The sequence below is a fragment of the Copadichromis virginalis genome, linkage group LG4 (assembly GCF_057382275.1).
Source record: "Copadichromis virginalis isolate Kocher_CV1m ecotype Utaka linkage group LG4, C_Virginalis_male_GT1.1, whole genome shotgun sequence".
Classification (NCBI taxonomy): domain Eukaryota; kingdom Metazoa; phylum Chordata; class Actinopteri; order Cichliformes; family Cichlidae; genus Copadichromis; species Copadichromis virginalis.
This window is the reverse complement of record NC_140621.1, coordinates 16,173,308-16,195,175: the sequence shown is the minus strand read 5'-3', so window position 1 is coordinate 16,195,175 and position 21,868 is coordinate 16,173,308. Positions and strand designations below refer to the sequence as shown.

At 40.2% G+C, this 21,868-nt stretch overlaps 1 protein-coding gene across 2 annotated transcripts in view; it reads right to left on the bottom strand.

Moving 5' to 3' along the window:
* Positions 1 to 1,675: 1,675 nt before the first annotated feature.
* Positions 1,676 to 21,868, bottom strand: part of mgat5b (alpha-1,6-mannosylglycoprotein 6-beta-N-acetylglucosaminyltransferase B) — a 72,590-nt gene continuing 52,397 nt past the window's right edge. Inside the window, exons 11-18 of one of the 2 annotated variants that reach the window (XM_085453806.1) lie at positions 21,211 to 21,341; positions 20,436 to 20,441; positions 17,861 to 18,016; positions 17,524 to 17,670; positions 17,289 to 17,405; positions 12,404 to 12,478; positions 5,565 to 5,836; positions 1,676 to 2,373 (exon numbers count right to left, since the gene is read on the bottom strand). In XM_085453806.1, coding sequence (XP_085309932.1) covers positions 2,175 to 2,373; positions 5,565 to 5,836; positions 12,404 to 12,478; positions 17,289 to 17,405; positions 17,524 to 17,670; positions 17,861 to 18,016; positions 20,436 to 20,441; positions 21,211 to 21,341 — 1,103 coding nt within the window. In that variant the 3' untranslated portion in view covers positions 1,676 to 2,174. The remainder of the gene's footprint in view (positions 2,374 to 5,564; positions 5,837 to 12,403; positions 12,479 to 17,288; positions 17,406 to 17,523; positions 17,671 to 17,860; positions 18,017 to 20,435; positions 20,442 to 21,210; positions 21,342 to 21,868) is intronic. The other variant, XM_085453807.1, reaches the window with a different exon arrangement.

Sequence of the window (21,868 nt, the reverse complement as noted above, 5' to 3'; positions counted from 1 at the left end):
GCTGAAAAAAATAAACAAACAAACAAAAAAAAAAAAACATTCCTGTGAAAATGTTTAGGTATGAGGGCTGGACCGGACCTTCAGAAAACCTGAAGAACTATACTTCCAGACACCTTTTAAAAAAAATTGAAATAAATAAATAAAAAATACTATACAGCATATTTTCTCCCTCAGTCTGGAAAAGGTACTTAAAGAGAAGTGTGTGGGAAAGAGCTATTTTCCATCTTCACTGTGCCATGCTGTGAAATTTGAAATACTTTATAGTCTGTACATATATGCTCTTTTTATAGTTTTGTTTTTCTAGATAAAGATATTTTCTTTAACAGCAGAAGCAAATGTAAAAAAGATGATAGCAGATAGCAGCATTACAGTGAGTGATGTACGTTAGCAGGAGATAAAATCACTGATTTGCCAGTCTGCCAAGATACAATATCATATTGCATATGAATATCACTCTTGAATAATGTGTCTCATTACTGCTGACATAATTTAAATATTTAAAATCTGATGCAGTTTCTCATACGTCCTGGGTAAAATCCATCTTTCCGTCATCGCCAGCCTAGTCTACATATATATAAATACACACACACATACTGAAGGAGTCTCTGGCCCCTGTAATCATTCAGCCAGTTCACTCTGACTATGATGAGCTTTCGTTATTCAGTTGTAATGAAAGAGAAGGTCAGTCTCCACAGTAACACGAGGCTGCAGTTAAATCAAGTAGGTACATAATCTTACTAAATCATTTCGTTATAAAATAAAATAAAAAAATCCCTCCTTGCACCTGCTATGCATAAAATAGTGCTGAAAAAGTAAGGAGGAAATTTTGTGGTGAAAACTGTAGATTTTCTGCACCTTTAGCAGGAAAGGAGTGATTTCATAGGCAGAGTGAGCTGGAGAATAAATACGGTTACCAAATGAACACTATTCTGATACGACCTGGTAACAATATTAAACCCTTTCCATGAGTGATATAGAAGCATATTGTAAAATGTGTCTTGGGTTGGGAAGCTGTGTTTTTATCATCCAAGTATTGAAGTTTGATGTCTGACTCCATTATTTTCGCCATTTGTTCTGCTACCTAAGCAGGCATGCGTTTATCTATAAAGACAGTATAAATTTTTGCAAGGGATAGAGTACAAGGATTGCAGAGATGTGCCTTATGAGGAATATATTATTATAACAAATCAGCTTAGGATATAATATAGGGGAAAAAAACCCTCAAATATTCGTGCAGGAATCAAACCAAGAAGTGTCATCTTGTATCCAAAGTATACTTTATAACCAACGAGTCTGTGCCAACAAAGCTTTATGTCCGTATAAATCAGGCTGAAAGAAGTAATTGTTATATTTTGCCATAAAAAGATAATAAAAGATGGATAGTTTTACCTCACTTTAAATCACGATTTGTGCATTGTCATGTCTGTAAATCAGCAAGTTTACTGAAGAAATCTGTCTAGCCAGAAATTGTGAAAATTTGAAGCATTTGAAAAGACAGACCTCATTAAATTTTGGTGTGGATCCAGAACATTTCAGATGGTGACATTACAAGAAGGAGCTCTGACCGTGATGGAAGATGTGCTCTCTCAAAACCCTCAGAGACCTGTATTAAAATGTGTTTAGATACAGAGACTGATAGCTAGTAGAGTATTTTTTTAAATAGAAAAAGACGATGTTTCCTGTATGTATTTTATTAAACAACACTTATGTACAAATTTCATCACGGACATTTAAAATAGTACATCTCAATATAGTGTAAATGGCTTTGGGTGCATCTAGTACAAATATCCAACTCCACTATGACACTGTAAATATTCACACAACAACAAGTAACCACACTTGTGAAAATCAAGCATTTTTTTTTTTATTCAAATCTTTCTTGATTACTCATATAACTCATCCATTAAGTTTTACATTTCATCGTGATTTCTGTAAAGACTGTCTGAATGCAGAACATCTGTACAGTGAAGCTTCAAACCCTCCAGACTCAAAGTACAATCATGCAGATCCCTGAGACGTTTACACCTTACCTACTTTGGTAGCCAGTTCTGGGTCAGAGGTAAGGTAGCACAGTCAGTGTGTATGCTTTGCTGCTTTTATCACACTGTCTCTTGCCAGTGAGTTTCCTACCCAAGGATTACAAAAGAGCCTCCATCATCCAGGTCCTCTTCTGGTCATAAGCAGTCCTTGCACAATGCCACCTGGCCGTTGCGAAAATCCCTGCAGGGGCAAAGGCGTCGGTATTTGGCACTGGAGCCGGCACAGCTGAACAGCAAGGGGTCCTGCTGCAGGCTGCATTCAGCATGCTCTGCTGAGAAAGCAGGAAAGAGGTGGTTCTTCTCAGACTCCACTCCTTCACATTGAAAGTCCAGCCTGGGAACAAAGACAAAGGATGAGGACACAGTTTACAGTGTGTGTGTGTGTGTGTGTGTGTGTGTGTGTGTGTGTGTGTGTGTGTGTGTGTGTGTATATATATATATATGTGTATATATATATATATATATATATATATATATATATATATATATATATATATATATATATATATATATATATATATATTTTAGGGGTGCAACGATACACAAAATTCACGGTTCGGTATTTTTTTCGATACAAAAAAAATGTTCATGCCTTTTTAATTTGTCATTTATTAAAATTATAAATATATATTTTAACTCAAAAGTACAGTTTTTAAATTTAACCCTAACCCTAACCCTTGTGCGTGTTTTTTATTTTGACAGCGAATGCGCACCTGCAGACCACTTATGTGCAGCCCTGGTTATTTAGCTCGTCATATTGCAGCCACAGAAATTATTTTGTCCATGAAACCATAAAGCTGCACTTTCTTTTTGCCTTATAGTCTGATTTGTCATAACTTCTCCGTTTTGTGGTAAGCTTTTCTTTGGCTGTCACTTCTTCACCCTGACCTGTCTTATTTGGCTCAGCAGAACTGAAATATAAATCCTGCTGCTTTTACACACGCACTCACATAAGCTCAGCGATTCTCTGCGCGATCAACCTCTCACATGTTTAAGCTGCAGGAGATTTCACTTGTCATGTTTGCATAGTAAGCTAACGATTAATAAGACGATGTCAGAGGAATTGGTGCACAAATTATCATCACTCACAGATCAGTGCTGTCGCTCTCTATACACAGTTCCCACGATTGCAAAGTGAAAGCAAAAAAACAAGCGCAAATTCAAACGCGACTTCAATATGTCACATATTGACAGTGGCTCACCGATGCCAATGACATAATTACCCAGCTACATTTCTGAAAGAATGCAAAAGCATTGACATATATTTTTCCTACAATAGCCCGACGGGCAGGGCAGAGATAGATTTTGGTAGCCCGACTGAAAAAATCGCTAGCCCCAGGACGTCAGGCTAGCGATATTGCAAGCCCTGTATCTGATTGAGGAATCACTCATCTTTGGAAAAGAGAGTTTATTACAGAGAAATGTCTCTTTCCAAAATAAAAGCTATACTATCAGCTTCTTCTGGGCTATATTCTCAGCAGCATAAGGAGAATCATGTGCTAACAGCTGTCTAAATGACTCGGCTAAAGTTAGTAGCATGCTTGTTGTTTTTGTCTTTGCACTAGGATGATGTCGGCGTAAATGTGCAGTCATATTCGTTGTGTTCCCACTAGTGCTTTCAGGTTAATCTCGTTGAAATGACCTTAACACCACAACACGGCAAATCTCCGTTAACGAGCTACCACCATCGCCCCGTGCATGGGGCTAGACGGCCAACAGTTAAGGAGCTAACTGCGCTAACACACTAGTTCACACCAATGTAATTGAGCATTGCACGGCACATCCAACATACTGTTTTACTTTAGTCCATGACTCGCTTACCTTCAGGGTCATACGTCACATGAAAACCAAAATAATTCCAAACGCCAGATCTGAATGAGGGTGGGGGAGGTGCCCTGCGCTCTTCCTTCTGACGATGCTGTCTGTGTTGAGCGCTCAGTGGATCTGCGCTCGACAGTGCAGCCTAGGCGGAGTAGTCGAACGCAGATTCACTGAGCGCTCAACACAGACAGCATTGTCAGAAGGAAAGTTGATCAAATAAATTACAAATGTTGTATTGTTCGATACATACGCGTACCGAACCGAAAGCACTGTATCGAACGGTTCAATATCGATACGAATATCGTTGCACCCCTAATATATATATATATATATATATACATACATACATACATACACATATACACTGCACTGTGAACCACTGCGCTAATGACACTTCTTAAAGTTTGTGTGTCCTGCAAAAATCCGAGAAAGAGCAATACTTGTAATCCTGGAACAGGTTTCCGTGGAAATGTTCTGTGGACAGGTGACAAAACTTCTCAAAAAAGGCACAGCACAGTGTTAACACCTACTGTGGAACATGATGACCAAAACCCACTTTCGTGTCATATGAAGACAAGAAAGTGGGTAAAAATGAAGAAATTGAAGTAGGAATGCTGACCTTAAAGCAAAATCTGATAATTGTAGGGTAGCTGTGGCTCAGGATGCAGATCAATCCCTGGCTGCTCCAGTCTGCATCCTTGAATAAAATAGTAAACTTGGGCAAGATACTGAACCCCGAAGCTGCTTCCAGTGTGTTCATCAGATTGTGGATGCTAGGTAGTTAGCACTTAGACTTAGAAAAAAGTGTTTGTGTGAATAGGTGATCGACAGATGTTGTATAAAGTGCTTTGAGTGCCCAAGTAGGCCAGTAAATTGCTACACCTGAGAAATATTAAGAGTTTTGTTGGAGGAACGGTTCAAATTCCCAAAGCATTGACGTGCATTCTGAAAGCAGACAGTGTGAAACACCTGATGAAGCTGCAGATGGAGGAGGCTCAACATAGTACTAGACTCATGAGTTCAGTTACTTTTACCAGCATGTATTGTGAACGATTACTCAGGATGCTCAATAAAGAAATGAAACCATCTCAAAACAAACTACGTGTGAAGATCTGACCTCATTTTATGAGCAATGACTCTCTTTCTTCATGACAATTTATATATAAAAACCCACTAATAAAACCCTTTAATGTGTTTACTACGGCTGTTGTTCAGAATGGCAGGAAAACAACAGAGGAAAGGGTGATCCAGTTGTTTCATCAGTACTTTGTACTACTGTATAATACTGAAACTAGAAGTGCAAATGAGGCGTGGTGCTGCTCTGATGGAATGCAATCAAATAATTATTTGTAGAATGAGCTCAGTGAGATGGACTTTTAAGATGTTACAGTTTGCAAAAAAACAATGAAAATAAAAAACTGCACTAGATGTTTCAGATGAGTGCACATCACAGCTGAAGTTTCCTTTTTAGAATAAATTTACATCACATTCACATTTAAACATGAACTATGGAACTTGTAACCTTTATTTTAGTGATGCCAGCAGGATCCCTCAAATGTTTTTTTTGTAAATTAACTTGTCTTATTAACCTAAAAAACACTCAGATGCTGAGAATTTTTTTTTTTCTGAGCTAGGACAGGCACGCAAGAGATGTGCACGCAAAAATGATTCATCATTCAACAAATTCAGGAAAAAAGGACTTACGCGCTGAAAGTCTCCCTAATGTTAATGAAACGATACAAGGCGGGTTCGCAGATTAGTCCTGCAGTCTGGCATGCCTTCACACACGACTCGCTCTCGAGTGAAGCCACGACACGGAGTGCAGTGAGAGGAGGCCAGGATGAGAAGGAGCTGGCGTTGGAGGCCCAGGTTAGGATTCTGGAGTTGGGTAGGAGGTTGAAAGGACTGGGAGCACTGCCCAACCAAGTCTGAGATGAGTTTACGGGAGGAAACGGAGCTTCAGGAGAACAAAAGTCCTGCAGGTGGAAAGAAAAAGTAAAATATACAACAAAAACTAAACTCTGATTTAAAAAAAAAGTACATTATGTTTAGCAACACGTTAAATGCTACTAAAATAATAAAGGAGCTGTTAAACACAAAGAGTTGCTTATCAAAAGTGGGAAGTCCTTGTCATCCTATATGGAAATAACATGGATGTAGTCATGGCACCCAGTAGTAAATAGGATTTGGAGGCAGAATTAGGGCTCTGGTGAGAGGCTGACTAGACCCCTCCCCACCTTGCTGGGGCTATTCATAAAACCCAGGTAATAACATTTCTCTGACATATCCCTCTGGCCTCCAGTCCCGTTTATTAAATAGGCTCCCAGTTCCCGTAGGCAATAACCAGACTTCCAATCTCTCAATCTCTGCTGCACTTCCACTCCTAAAAACAGACTACATTCCTGATTGCATACTCACGCGCGCACACGCATATGCAGTGTTCATCAGCAAAATAAGAAAGTGTGAAAGGGGCGAGATGAGGAGACGGAGGGCTTGAAACTATATTAAATCTTCAGTAATTCTTTTTAGACATTCTTCATTCCATCAGTGACGCCATGTTCAAGAAGCCAGTTAGAGAGGATCTGAGCTTTGAGATATGGCGCCAACATGAACTGGTTTCAAGCTGGAAGCAGCCATTAGAAGGTGGATCTACTGTGGTCATAAAGGGATGGACAGTTAGCAATAATACCCAGGTATGCTGTGGAATTTAAATGATGCTTAGTTGTTACTAAGGGGGCCAAAGTGTGCTAAGAAAATATCACCCACGCCAGTACTCCACCAGCAGCAGCCTGAACCACTGACGTAAAGCAGGATGGAGCCATTCTTTCATGTTGTTTACACCAAATTCTGACCTTAACCTTCGAATGTTGCAGCAAAAATCAAAACCCATCAGTGCAGGCAACGTTTTGTATTTTCTGTTTTCCAATTTTGTAGCCCATCTGCTTCAAGCTTTGACATGCTGTGCATTCTGCATACCTTGACTATAAAAAGCAATTATTTGAGTTACTGTGGCCTTGTTATCAGCTTGAAGCAGGCTGGCCATTCTCTTCTGACCTCTGGCATCGATGAGGTATTTTCACTGCATTTAACTGCTGCTCACTTGATATTTTCTCTTTTTCAGACCATTCTCTGTAAAGCCAAGAGATGCTGTGCAGAAAAATCCCAGCAGATCTGCAGTTTCTGAAACAGTCAGACCAGCCTTTCTGGCTCAACAACTATGCTACGTTCAAACTCACTTAAATCACCTTCCTTCCCTATTCTGATGCTCGCTTTGAACTTCAGCAGGTTATCCCGGCCACATCTACATGCCTTAATGTACTGAGTTGCTGCCATGTGATTGGCTGATGAGATAGTTGCAATAACAAGCAACTGGAATAACCAAGTAACCGGCAAGTGTGTGTGTGTTTGCGCCCTGCTGTGTCATCACATGGACACCATTTTTAGAAGAAAAAAAAATAGTGAGCTGCCATCAAACTTTTTTGTATGAGGGTCAGAGAGGAGTTAGAGCTCTGCTAGAGCAAACAGAGGCGAGGGGTATTCATAGTGGGAGATAACGAGTGTGACGGTTTTGGTCAGAAAGTAGAAAAATGAGGCTAAAGGATGTGTGGAACTTGAGGAGTTAGAAGTAAAATTGGAAAAGAGGAAAGAAAAGGTTTAAGAAAGTGGCAGAAAGAACAGGGAGGAGAGCCTGATTGGAAGTCTGCCCTTGTACACGCCAGGCGGCTAGTCACAGTCTCAGTCAGTCACGGCATGTTGAGAGAGAGAGAGAGAGAGAGAGAGAGAGAGAGAGAGAGAGAGAGAGAGAGAGAGAGAGAGTGTGTGTGTATTATTTCTGACAGCGGGGGAAGAGAGGGTGTCAGAGCAGAACAGAGGCTAACACATTTCCTTAACCTGCCACTGCCAGACAATATACCAACCATCAAAACATCACAGATCTCATTGAGGACAACAACATCTGTAAACATTCTGCAGATAAGAGTGTGTGTGTGTGTGTGTGTGTGTGTGTGTGTGTGTGTGTGTGTTAGTTAATATTTCAGATGATTTTCTTCTTTAAAATAACTTGAAAGTAGCAGTAATACCAAGAAAGAGATACGGTTAAACACATGGTGATTGTTCATTTCTCATTTTGATGTGTGCAAATGTTAGAAATCAAGGACATTGCATATAAGCCAAAAAAACACCCCCAAAAAACAAAAACAAAAAAACTGTGCCCATCTGTTGAGCTTGCAGCCGGTGGCAGGAAAAAGGGATTTAATTGCTGACCCAGTCAGTCTAGCAGAGGGATAAATATTGTGGACAAACAACTGAAAACTTCAGAAAGGGAACGCCTTTAAAAGTAAGGTCAGTATGTGAATTCAGAAATAAAAGCTTGAATAAGACTTGTCAAAGGTCATGTTAGGATATTCCCCAAACACTGTTTTCACTCATTCAAACACAGGATCACATGAATGCACCATCAACACATGTTTCACCAGAACATTGCAACCATCAAGATAAGCAAGGACAAAGAAGCTTTCTACCACACATTTGAGAAGCATTAAAACAAGAAAATAAATACTTAAAATAGGATACAGATTATTGCCTTATATATACATACAGGGAGTGCAGAATTATTAGGCAAATGAGTATTTTGTCCACATCATCCTCTTCATGCATGTTGTCTTACTCCAAGCTGTATAGGCTCGAAAGCCTACTACCAATTAAGCATATTAGGTGATGTGCATCTCTGTAATGAGAAGGGGTGTGGTCTAATGACATCAACACCCTATATCAGGTGTGCATAATTATTAGGCAACGTCCTTTCCTTTGGCAAAATGGGTCAAAAGAAGGACTTGACAGGCTCAGAAAAGTCAAAAATAGTGAGATATCTTGCAGAGGGATGCAGCAGTCTCAAAATTGCAAAGCTTCTGAAGCGTGATCATCGAACAATCAAGCGTTTCATTCAAAATAGTCAACAGGGTCGCAAGAAGCGTGTGGAAAAACCAAGGCGCAAAATAACTGCCCACGAACTGAGAAAAGTCAAGCGTGCAGCTGCCAAGATGCCACTTGCCACCAGTTTGGCCATATTTCAGAGCTGCAACATCACTGGAGTGCCCAAAAGCACAAGGTGTGCAATACTCAGAGACATGGCCAAGGTAAGAAAGGCTGAAAGACGACCACCACTGAACAAGACACACAAGCTGAAACGTCAAGACTGGGCCAAGAAATATCTCAAGACTGGTTTTTCTAAGGTTTGATGGACTGATGAAATGAGAGTGAGTCTTGATGGGCCAGATGGATGGGCCCGTGGCTGGATTGGTAAAGGGCAGAGAGCTCCAGTCCGACTCAGACGCCAGCAAGGTGGAGGTGGAGTACTGGTTTGGGCTGGTATCATCAAAGATGAGATTGTGGGGCCTTTTCGGGTTGAGGACGGAGTCAAGCTCAACTCCCAGTCCTGCTGCCAGTTTCTGGAAGACACCTTCTTCAAGCAGTGGTACAGGAAGAAGTCTGCATCCTTCAAGAAAAACATGATTTTCATGCAGGACAATGCTCCATCACACGCGTCCAAGTACTCCACAGCGTGGCTGGCAAGAAAGGGTATAAAAGAAGAAAAACTAATGACATGGCCACCTTGTTCACCTGATCTGAACCCCATTGAGAACCTGTGGTCCATCATCAAATGTGAGATTTACAAGGAGGGGAAACAGTACACCTCTCTGAACAGTGTCTGGGAGGCTGTGGTTGCTGCTGCACGCAATGTTGATGGTGAACAGATCAAAACACTGACAGAATCCATGGATGGCAGGCTTTTGAGTGTCCTTGCAAAGAAAGGTGGCTATATTGGTCGCTGATTTGTTTTTGTTTGGTTTTTGAATGTCAGAAATGTATATTTGTGAATGTGGAGATGTTATATTGGTGTCACTGGTAAAAATAAATGATTGAAATGGGTATATATTGGTTTTTTGTTAAGTTGCCTAATAATTATGCACAGTAATAGTCACCTGCACACACAGATACGTCTCCATCGCTCTAGAGTCAAGTGGTGGCGTGCTTTACACCACTGCATCAAACACTTCGTACTGTGCTTGATGATGTAAGGCTTAGATGCAGCTGCTCAGCCATGGAAATCCATTCCATGAAGCTCTCTACACATTGTTATTGAGCTAATCTGAAGGCCACATGAAGTTTGGAGGTCTGCAGTGACTGACTCTGCAGAAGTTGTCCACCTCTGTGCATTTTATAAACCTATGACCATGGAAGTGATTGCAACACCTGAATTCGGTGATGTAGATGGGAGACTGAATACTTTTAGCAATATAGTGTATACATCTCTTCAAATAGATTGAATTAATAACTAAAATACTTGAAAAAAATTAAAATATAATGAAAATAAAATGCACTGGCTCAGGAACAAAGATTTAAAATGCAACAGCGAGCTCGCTCCTCTGAAACAGCTGGAGCTTCACATGAGAGCCAATTAATTCCTTTCTTCTGTCAAGGGGATCGACCCAATGAGCAGAATTGAATAAACGCATCCTTTCTGTTCTTAACCTTGTGTTTAAATGTTACGCTTCTTTTCCCCAGCCATAATCCACTCTAGGACTGAATTTACCTCTATTAAGACACTTTGAAAGGTGGACATGAAAACTATTAAGCAGAACTCTTGCATGCTGTCTCACTTACTGCTGGTATTTTTAATAAGCTAGAACATATCAGTCCATCTGACCTTTATCAAGTATGCAGGCAATACTCCTGCATTCTTATATATTAGTATATACACACATAGTCAGATTAGTCCTCTGAGGCAACACTGCACACATGTGTGCCTTTAGTTTGTCAGTAGTGTCAACAGACTGAGTGAATGTGATAATAATTATTGTGACATCCATATAAATTCAGGGCAAACAAACAATGACTGAATAAAACTGTTTGATACATCAAAACACTGCATTAGCAGCCATATTTGATTTATAATAGATATAAAAACAGGTCTTAATCTATTAAAATATCTAATAAGTAGCATTAACTAATGAATGGATTAAATGTATTCAGAAGCATTATTCAATAGTTTCTACTATGGCATCATACAGTGCATAATATTAATAACTACTGAAACTGACTTTACAAAACATCAGTTTACAGCCCAAAACAAAGCGCTTATTATTCAGTGTTACATCCTCTGTCTTTTTTTACATTTGAATCATAAAGAAAATATAATATTACAGCGTATTCCCCTGAGTGACACTGGGCTTCTTGTCTTTTCATGTGACTGTCTCTATACCCTTAGTTGGTGTTAAAACAAGTTCAATACCAAAACATTAAGGGAGATCTCGCAAAAATTAGAAGTTTTATGTTCACTTATTCCATGTTTCAGTTTTTTTATGGTTTCACTGATGTATCATCAACACAACCTGATCAAGAGGATGTGCAGTTGATCACACTTTTAACTGACTGACTGTATATTAGCAATAGGCACAGTTCCCACATAACTAATTTCCATTTTCAAGAGGAATTAAGAGAGTTTGGTCAACTAGATGTCAAGTTGTTTTGTTTTTTTCCCTCTGAACACAGTCATTATGGATCAAATGGTCTCTTAGGCTTCACTCACATTTATACATAAATGTGGAAAAAAGGTGCTTACTAACTAGTCTAAAGCTGTGTAATTACCATGTTATGTGTTTTGTGTTTAATTTGCATAAAACATAATCCTTAAAAGATTCATATTTTCCTTTTCTCCTGAATGCTTTCACTCAGTGCCCTAACTTTCTAAAGACTTTTCTGGTTGCAAGATATCCAAATGGTCGTGATAAGCTATAGAAACTTACAACAAATGTGAAAATCAGCAAAACCCCAAAACTTTTGATTGATCATGTTCAATATTTATCATCAGTATAATAGCCTTGGGGGACATGACTACCTAGGTTGGCTGAACAACTGGCCAAGGTCAAAGTTGATCTTGGAAAAAACATTTCAAGAAACCATACAGAGTAATATATCAAAGGAAAGTGTTTGGAAAGAGCTGTAAACAATATAGTTTTTCAATAGGACGCCCTATGATGCTACAATGACACTGCAAAGTCTTGAGTTTTCAGAGCTTATGGAAGCCAATTACAGCCAATTTTGCTCCAATCATAAGGATAAAGATAATAAAATTCACTAATTAGTATGTAATGCTTCAAGGTCATAGGTCAAAGGTCAGAGTCACATGAATTAGAGAATGTTAAAAAAAAACAGGCTGACGTCAGTATGTTATAATAAAAACATTATAAAACATCAGAGTTTCAGTATAGCCCTTGCACTACAGGGCGGTGTTGCATTCCCTGAGTGCTCTTTTAAGTATAACAGTAATAAATTACTGCCTGTGTCTGTTATAAACATCAGTTCCATGAGAGCCATAAGGTTTGAGCCAGACACATAACAATGAATCTTGTGGTTCAAGCCCACATCTATTCACAAAAAACGCAAACTGCTGGGAGGCGTCACGTGCACCATTAAATCATTCCTCTTAGATTTATTAAGCTTTGTGCCAGCACGTTTCACGATTCAAATGTTGAGCGACCCACCTGGTTCTGAATGTAAGCGTGGAGTCTTTCGAGCATTCCCTCACAGGTGTACTCGTACGGCAGGAACGGCTCCACCTGCAGACACACGTGCGTGCACAGATGAGCAAACAGTGGACAAGAGCATGCGCGCATGGCCGCAAAGCCAAGTCGTAGTAATTACAGGACCCCGAGCATCTGATAGTTAATCACAGTTGACACATTCATTAGCGTAATTGTGAAAGGCCTATATCACGGCACGAGCCTCGCATTAAAATCAACGACCTAATACATCACAGGTGACAGCTTTGAAAATTGATTTCATTAATTTTCGTGATGACTACATCAATATGTCAAACAATGGATTAAACCGACATCGAACCACAGGTCACGCGGCACTGAGACGGCTGTTTTGGTGACTTCTGGATACTTTGGGTGCAGTTAATAGTGTTGCCATAAAGACCTGTCAATCACTGTCAGATTGTTTTCTTAAGGCACAACATGCAAAAAAGCTCAAAAGAGAACACTGATCAATAGCTTTCCCTTCTTTCTCATATTTGATGCAGGCAGGGTCATAGGGAACTTATGGGAATAATGACTGTAGGTTGGAATCTTTGGAGACGGTGTTTATATCAATAACAGCATTTTTGAGGCTGACTGTGGATTGAACACATGACTAATTATAAAATATATCGGGACAGAACAGATTCTGCCGGTATCCCCGGTGTAGAAACCTCTCAGAATGTCTCCCTGTGGTATCTGAAGTGAGATCTCACTGTTTACCATCAGGCCACTAAAGCACTCAGGCTTAAATTGATAAATGGCTCCTTTTAGCGTTGTGTTCCTTTTAGCGCTCTCTTATTACTTTATTTCATCTGAGTTTAATGAAATGTATCTGGCACTTCATCAGCTATTCCACAATGCAATTTGCCTTTTGGGCATCTTTACATAATAGAATCCGAGTCGGACCAAAAAAAAAAAAAGTTTCATAAAGTGTGATTTGAATTCAAACTCAGGAAACATTCTTTATGTGACTCCACATTTAATATACCTAAACTGACTGAAGCGGTTGGTCACAAAAAATGGGAGCAACATTCATCATTTCACACCATTAAAAGTGACATAAAATGATGGCTTATCTGTGAGGCAAGTTATGCTGGTAGTTGGTACAGACAGGACAAAAAACACACAAAGACATTTGAGTATTTCTTAATTTCCACAAGGCACAGTACTATTAAAGTAACATTAAAGCTTAGCCAGCAGCTTTTTAAGCTATCTAAATCCATAACATGAGCTGCAGGAATATGAACAGACCCCTAAAAAGCATTAAGCACTGAGCTGCCTGTGAATAAGCGTAAGTAAACTCACAATATGTAATCTACACAACCAGATGAGCCACACTAAATGCCATCTACACATGTAGCGTGCCTAATTTTACACTCAGACTCATCTCACTGAGCTTAAACTCTGCACGAACCGAAGAGTTATCCAAGTAATTGTATTACAAGGAAATGCTTTTACAAACACAGTAACTAATTATAATTTAAGATGAACTGAAAAGGGAAATTCAGTTCATCTCCTAGTGCACCTCTGCACTCTGACTGCTTTCTTTAAAATCCTATTTTAGCCACTTGTACATGTGTGTCTGCAGTTTTACCATCTATATCAAACTTTCACAGGGTGCAAAAACTAAATTGTATGTCAAACTGACCTGACACTGCTAACAGGAGCCACAATTACAGCCATGACTGGGAGACCAAACAAAGGTTTTCACTGAAAGAGCGCACAGCAGCAAATCAGGTCAAGAGCTCCCTGCTTATTTATTCATTTATTTTTCTGACATTAATAGGGTAGCGCACCGTGGCTTTTTCACACTGTAAATGAACATGTCTAATTTAGCATCTCGAGCTGTGCGAGAATACGAGCTCTCGGCTGAAAACAATTAGACTGTATTGTGTTTGAGCCACTGAGCAGCTCCTCACAGCAGAATAAAAATCCAGGAGGCTTTGGACACACCAACACAATCAACGCTCCTTAACCTCCCTACTCACCAAACCTAGACTATGTGACTGTCCCTTACTGCTTCAGCAAAAGAATAAAAATAGGATGGCAACCTCTTTGTGGCTGAGAATGGCCCAGAGAGTTGCTGTCAGAGTCACTTTCAATCACAAGGTGATTGCATGACTTATCTGGTGGGAGGGAACCTGTCTCCAAATATGCCAATGCCTATTGCTATCAGGCAAAAGTTTGCAAATACTTGCCAATGAGCTCAACTTCTCTGCGATCCATCGCTTTGCAGTAGGCGACTCGACTTGACTGGTTGTCAGCTGGTTGTATTCTGTTTTTTTTTTCTTATATGAATGTGTTGTTACTGAGCATCTCTATAGTTTTAATCCAGTTAAATCGCCATCCTGGAAGAACTATCTCAGTTTAGGAATTTCAGAATATCAGTTTTAGATCTATGACGCTCTATCTGCATCTCTATCTCTATGTGAATTTCCGTGTATATAGCTGGAAACAGACTTTTTATTTTTCCCAGTTTATCCCAGTTAATTACCATGGTGCCATTATTGCAAGTAACTGACCACATTCGGTTGCAGACTGATCACAGACTGATAGCACACTGACCTTGTAGTTTTATCACAGTCTTGATGTCTAGAAGCGTTTGAAGAAGGCAGCTGACTGCGAGTGGTCTCAACAATTTCAAAGGCATCGAGATCGCAAGGTTATTGCACAAAAATTCAATATTTTTAGCTGTTCAACCACTCTTTTCCCTAGCGTGACGGTTGCATTATGTAAAACTAAATTGAAGTTGGAGGTTCAGTCAAATGTGCATCTTGGATCCACAATTCTATAAATAAGAAACCCTACACGACTGTTTGTATAATAAATATGAAGCTACCACCCCGTTGTTAATTAAGCTTAGCAAAATGGTAAATGGTAAATGGCCTGTATTTATATAGCGCTTTACTAGTCCCTAAGGACCCCAAAGCGCTTTACATATCCAGTGTTATGGATAGGCGTAGCTTTGGGTCACGTGGTGTCAGTAATTGTTATATCACCTGTTCACGGCCCGAGGGAAATTTTGTGAATGAGTGGGTGATGGGGGAAGTCGACTTTTGCTGACCGCTCAAGCTTAGAATGTTTTTGTTCACTGTTTTCTACGGATTTTAAGGATTTAACAACAAATAAAGGAGTTTTAACTTGGAACTTTGACTAACGTTTTAAACAGCGGGCGCGTCAACATTATTCCCCTATTCAGCTGCTCGGCGACTCAAAGGCTTGACAGTCGCCAATATCCAGTCATCCACCCATTCACACACACATTCTCACACTGGTGATGGCAAGCTACATTGTAGCCACAGCCACCCTGGGGCGCACTGACAGAGGCGAGGCTGCCGGACACTGGCGCCACCGGGCCCTCTGACCACCACCAGTAGGCAACGGGTGAAGTGTCTTGCCCAAGGACACAACGACCAAGACTGTCCAAGCCGGGGCTCGAACCGGCAACCTTCCGATTACAAGGCGAACGCCCAACTCTTGAGCCACGATCGCCCGTCAAAAAGACTCAAACAGGTTTCTTTTTGCTAATGTGAACAAAGGGACCTGTTGCCAGGCAACCAGTGGGGGATGTTACTGCTTCCTATCAAGGAATAGTCCGACACTGTTGAAAAATAGCAATTTTTGGCTTTTGTGTGCATAATAACAAACAAGATGTGATGTCTTAATAAGTAAACTTTTGAGGTGTTAGTAGGCAGATTTTGTGACAGAGCCAAGCTGCTTTTCAGTCTTCACGCTTGGCTGTTGGCACTAACTTCATATGCATTATAAGGACATGAAAACCGCATCAGCGTTCCAAAACTGATTCAAGTATATTACCCAAAATACCACACTTTTAAAAAAAGTTATGAAACACATTTTGGAGTTCTCTTAAAGTGTTTTGTTTGATGGGTTAGTAAACAGATTATTTTTTTTTTAACTTCCATTTCAACCCGTGTCTTATTAAATATGTAGAGGGTAAAAAAACAACAACAACAAAACAAACAAAATCCATCCGCTTATCCTTGTCAGGGTCGTGGGGGGCGCTGGAGCCTATCCAGCTGTCTCAGAGCGAGAGGCATGGTACACTCTGGACAGGTCGCCTCTGCACAGAAAGACCCCGGCCTGATGGTGGAATTGAACTCAGAACTTTCTCGCTGTGAGGTAATAGTGCTAACCATGATGCCACCGTGTTGCAAACAAAAAACTAAAACTATTTTCTTCTGCTCTTTCTGCTTTTAAATTTTTAACTGAAACTCCATCATCTTATGTGATTAGTGTTGTTTTTTTGTCCCCCTAGGACTTAAAGCATTTACCAATACCAAAACTGGTACTTTATTTTGTCTCTATCAGCAGGCAACACAAGGTCTGCTTAACACACCTGACAGGTAGAGGCACACATGAGTCTTGGAACTGCGAGATGCTTGGCAGTAGCTCTGTGTTGTTCTGGTGACAGATTGAGCACAGTGCGATTGATTAATAAGATCTGCTGTGGACAATGTGTACTGCCGGTGGGGCTAGCCTCTGGAACGCTGCCACGTAAACTCAGGTGTGGGCACAGTTTACCTACTGAGCCGCTCAATATCTCAAGCAATTAGGAGTGTGGAGAGCAAAGCGGGAGCCAGCTAAGCATTTTGCTGTAACGTCGGATGCCATGATTAAGAGCTCTATTAAACTCAGAGGGCTTCAAAAGCGGGTCAAACCCCACTGTGAAGTGTGCAAGAGTAAATTATACTTTCACCTCAGTATGCTAGTATGCAGCAGTGAGTAGCATGGTGGACTACAATATAAGAAGACCATTATTTTGTTGAATGAGTGCTGTTAAGATTGGATGGCAAACACACACACATCCACAAAAAAATGAACGCACATTGATCCTCATGATTTCACGGATGGTTGCGTCAAACTCCTCGGAGTTATTGAAGTCAATAGTGATGACATGCGGTCTGCCAATGTACTGCTCCGCGTAGGGATGCTGAGAGGATACCTGAGGGAGGCACAAGTGGAATATATTAATAATCTTTCCGGCAATAAAAACGGCTAAGATCAGACAGCATAACTGTCTTCTGTATATTTTTAAAAAGTCAAACATTGTGAGTTTCTACCTCCCTCGATGTGGGCTTCCCTCTGAAGAACTCGTGATTGAGAGAGCTGTGAGGAGGGTTAAACTTTGGCTGCAGGAAGATGCAGCCGTTGGCTATTGCCTCCAAAGGGGCGGGACCTTCGTACGGGAAGCCAAATCCGATGAATAACTAGTGCGGAATACAACAAAGATCAGCAGATTGTGAGTGTTTACACAGAGCTGCTCACACCCTGATCAGATCAATCCCTTTTCCAACTCTACAAAAGCAGGAAGTTTTCGCCAGTCCACTGGGATACAGAAACTGTGCGCAAACATTGACGCTTTTTCAGAGCTCAGACGTGTCGATATTGCAAGCGCACCTTGGCCTTTCTGAGGAGCTGCTGAAGTTCCTGCTGAGGCAGCAGGCCGTGATTCTTGACGAAGGCGGGCACCTCTGGGGGACGCTGTGCCTCGTAGTACACAGTCCCGTGGATCTCCATGTGGCGGTGCAGGATTGCCAGAAATTTTTCCTTACCCTTGAACACAAACAAGAGGGAAGCAAAATGAAGCGCTTAAAGACAAGAAATGAAAAATGAATGTATGAATTATGAATTTGACTGTGCAAACACTAAAAAAAGGTGGGTGAACTGCATTTGCATTTAAATTAGCGGTTTTTTCCCCACAGTACTTCAAATCCATTTTATTGAGTTTTAACTAAGCCTTGTTATCGGCACACGTTGCAGCTGGTTATAAGATTACCTGTAACCATTTTGAGTATTTAGAAACTTTGTATAATTGTGGGGTTTTTTTGTTGTTGTTTTTTTTTTGTTTAAATGTTCAGTACATACATCCTCTGCTAAGGTGTTATGCCTAAATACTTTGCACACCTTAAATCACTCAAATATGACCTTACAATTACACACACAGCAGCTTGGAAACCTAGATGTGTTACAGAGTCTAGAGTATCACCCCAACCTGAGCACAAGTACTGGTTGATGGAAATGAGGCTGCTAAAAGCAGACTAATGAGCCAAGTCTCTCCATACTAGTAGTAACACCATCACCTTGGCAACTAAAAATCACTCTGTACCTTTGGAATTTTGAAGGAACATGAAAGACTGAAAGCAGGGCGTACTGTATCCTCTGCGCTTCCCCGTGGGGATAATTTGCTTGAATAGTTTTATTGAGAAAAACTAAATTGGGTTATCTTAAAAAGTTTTTTTCTGAGGGAATGTTATGAATAATTTACTAAAGCTATGTCTTTGAGGCATAAATCATTTATAAATGTCAACTAAGTGTTACTGCTCATTATTCATTGCAGGCTTTCTTTCTTTCCTTTTTTTCTTTTAAAGCAATGAGGTGATGAAAACAGTTCCTTTTACAGAAAGTGATAATAATAACCATCAAAAAAATCAAAGCCTGCAGACTTGAAAGATGAAAAGGTTTGCGGTTTAATCTCTCACTCACAACTGCAGCTGTGGGCGACTTGTGAGTTCAAACTGTAGCCGGCTGTCCCGATTAAAAATAAAGTCAACTGACAAAACTTCATGAATTGATGAATTTCATAGGATGGTATATTGCATGTCTCTGCATGTTTAAAATATATTGGAAGAGATTAGAGTAATATACAAAGGTCCGTAGCAAAATATTTCTTCATATTTTGCTTTCAAGGCGCCAGATTTTCTTGTACTATTGTGTTATTGAGCAATAGTTCTGAAGGTCTTTCAAAGTTTTTCTTTGGACATTGGCTGCCTTGTAATTTATTTTCAGTCCAGTCCTTGTAGCTGATCATTTTCAGAACAATATTTTGTATTTAAGCAAATTAACAATGATCTCTGAATCACTGAAACATAAAAAATGCACTTAAATCAAGAGATGAACCCATGTTGTGCTTAAAAATAATAGACAACTTGGCAAACAACCAATTTTAAATCATATCTTTTGTTACTGGTGGCCTGTTGTATGAACACATAGTTTGTTCCCATTTCTTTAATTGAATTTTTTTAAAAAAATGCAGTGATAACAGGGTGATTTCCAAACCAGGCAAAACTCAACATGGTGTGCAAAGTGTCCTTAAAAGAAATCTGATGAAACTTGACAAGTAGAGGACAAAAGAAGACATTGCAGGCTAAATAAAACTAAGAAGAGTATTTGAAAGTCATGTCCTTTCTCCAGCAGAGACCTGACGCAGGATCTGAGACACACAGACATCTGTTGATTCATTTACTGTTCACTGAAGCCTCATCAGAAATGGTCTCAGTGGAAGGGTGAAAGGACTGAGGCAAGTCAAATTACACAAGAACTGGACTGAAAATAATCAGTATATAAGGATGTGGTCAGGAGGTACAGCAGTGAGCGTCCACAGCCATCTATAAAACACAGGGGAGCTTCTGTCATGGTTTTGGCCTGCATGTCAGCCAGTAAGGATCTGATTGAAACTGATGCAATTATTAAAACAGACATGATCCATCATGCAGTAAGAGCACACCTGAAGAGAAAAACAAACAATGGACTATCAGTCATGGATTGGCTTCCCTAGAGCCTGGGCCATGATGACAGAGAACAGAACAAAAAGCAGCCGAGATCCAAAGAAGAGCTTTGAATGTCCTTCAGGAAGCCTGGAGAACTATTCGTGAAGACTGCCAAAAAGAGCTCAGACTGTGTTGAAGAATAAAGGCAGTCATACAAAATATTGACTTTGCCTTATATACTGTACTGCTATGTATGGTTGCCTGTTTCAATAAGGCACTGTAGCTCTTTCCTATTCTCTTAGCAAATTCGAAAGAAAAGCAGGCTGGTTCAAGACTTTTGCACAGCACTATTTACTGGCGTTGTTCATTTTGAAGTGATTTCTGCAGAAATGGCTCTTTTACAGCAACTTTTGGCAACATAAATTCTAGGAAGAAGACTTGATTTAAATTTGGCATTGAGTTAAGTAAAAAAGAGGTCTACTTACTTGAAGCTGTGTGGAGCCATCAAAGATGCATCATGAAATGACAGAACAGCACAGAGCGACACCACAAGCAAGCAGGGGAGAAGTGAAACGAGGGAGGCCAGTATGGAGCAAAAAGAATAGCAAAGCATTAGTCAAGCTTCTTCTCATAGAACCTTTAGAAGTCCAACTCTCTAAAGTGAACCTCAAAATTGAGTTGGAAGAAGAGGCTGTTCTCAATGAGGGGGTTTTCTCTGTCTGGGGAGATTCCAATACTACTGGTTCCTACACAGCAATCTTTCTGTTTCACAAATCTTACACTGCAACTCAAGTTGTTCTGAGAAAACAGGGAGCGCCATGGCAGTGTAGGTACAAAAGCTGCAACCAGACTCAAGTAAAACAAACCTTGAGGGAGGCTGCAACACGCTTCAAAGTTACAGAGAGAAGGAGCAGCCTTGGCAGCAGCTCGGAGGGAAAATTTACTCTAAACAAAAGCTATTGTTCCTGCAGCATCACACTTCAGGCCTGATTCCTGGAGGAGGAAATTGTTTGCAGGAAATGTAAAACCTAGTGGGCGTTTGACAGAAAAAGGAAAGCGATATTTAGAGGTTCTAAAAAAGTATCATATTTTGGAGTTTTATCAAATCTGAAGTGCCTCCATTATACAGTGTAAAATATATTTCACATTTAGGAACAAAAATTATTACATGGTATGAATCAAGATGTAATATTCTTTTTCTCCTCCTGTGGATTAGACACTTGCTATTTGTGTATTGATGCTTGTGCTGGATATACTGACCTTCCACATGTTGGCTTCTTTGCCATATACAACAGCCATGTTTTTAACCTTGTTCTTCTGAATATTCAGTCTCTCTGTCTCATTCAGCTCCTCTGCCACAAAACCCATAAAAGAGTTGTCTGGAGTGTGGGCTGCCAAGGACAAACAAAATAATTGGCAATACAGTGTTTCAAGTCCATTACAAGAGTCAAACAAATAAATAAAAAGGTAGCCAAAGTGCAGCTGCTGTGAAGATTTGTGGTGCTGTGCACGTGGACGGTACAGAACAAAAGAGTGTGGCAGGAATTCAGGGGAAGCGAAGCTCATTGTTTTTCTCAGCAATTTGTTATTACATCAATCTGGTGGACTAAAGGGAAACGCAGGAAATGGTGCACTCGCTGGGGTTGAGGATGCTTCTCTTGTATGATGCTGTTAACTCCTGATCGGGCGACTTGATGAGTCACATCTGCGCGGTCGATGATGACAGTGCAACTTCATTATTTCAGTAAGCTGCACAAAACCGCTGCTATAATGTCCCCACAGCTGTCCGCTTTCAGGAAGTCAAGCAGCATGAATGCTAGCAGTCACAAAGGAAGTCTGCTGCAGCGGGGATTTGCAAAGAAACTGTATTTTTCAGAAACTCAATTAAAGCTGACAACTTTTGGTATAAGACTTTGTG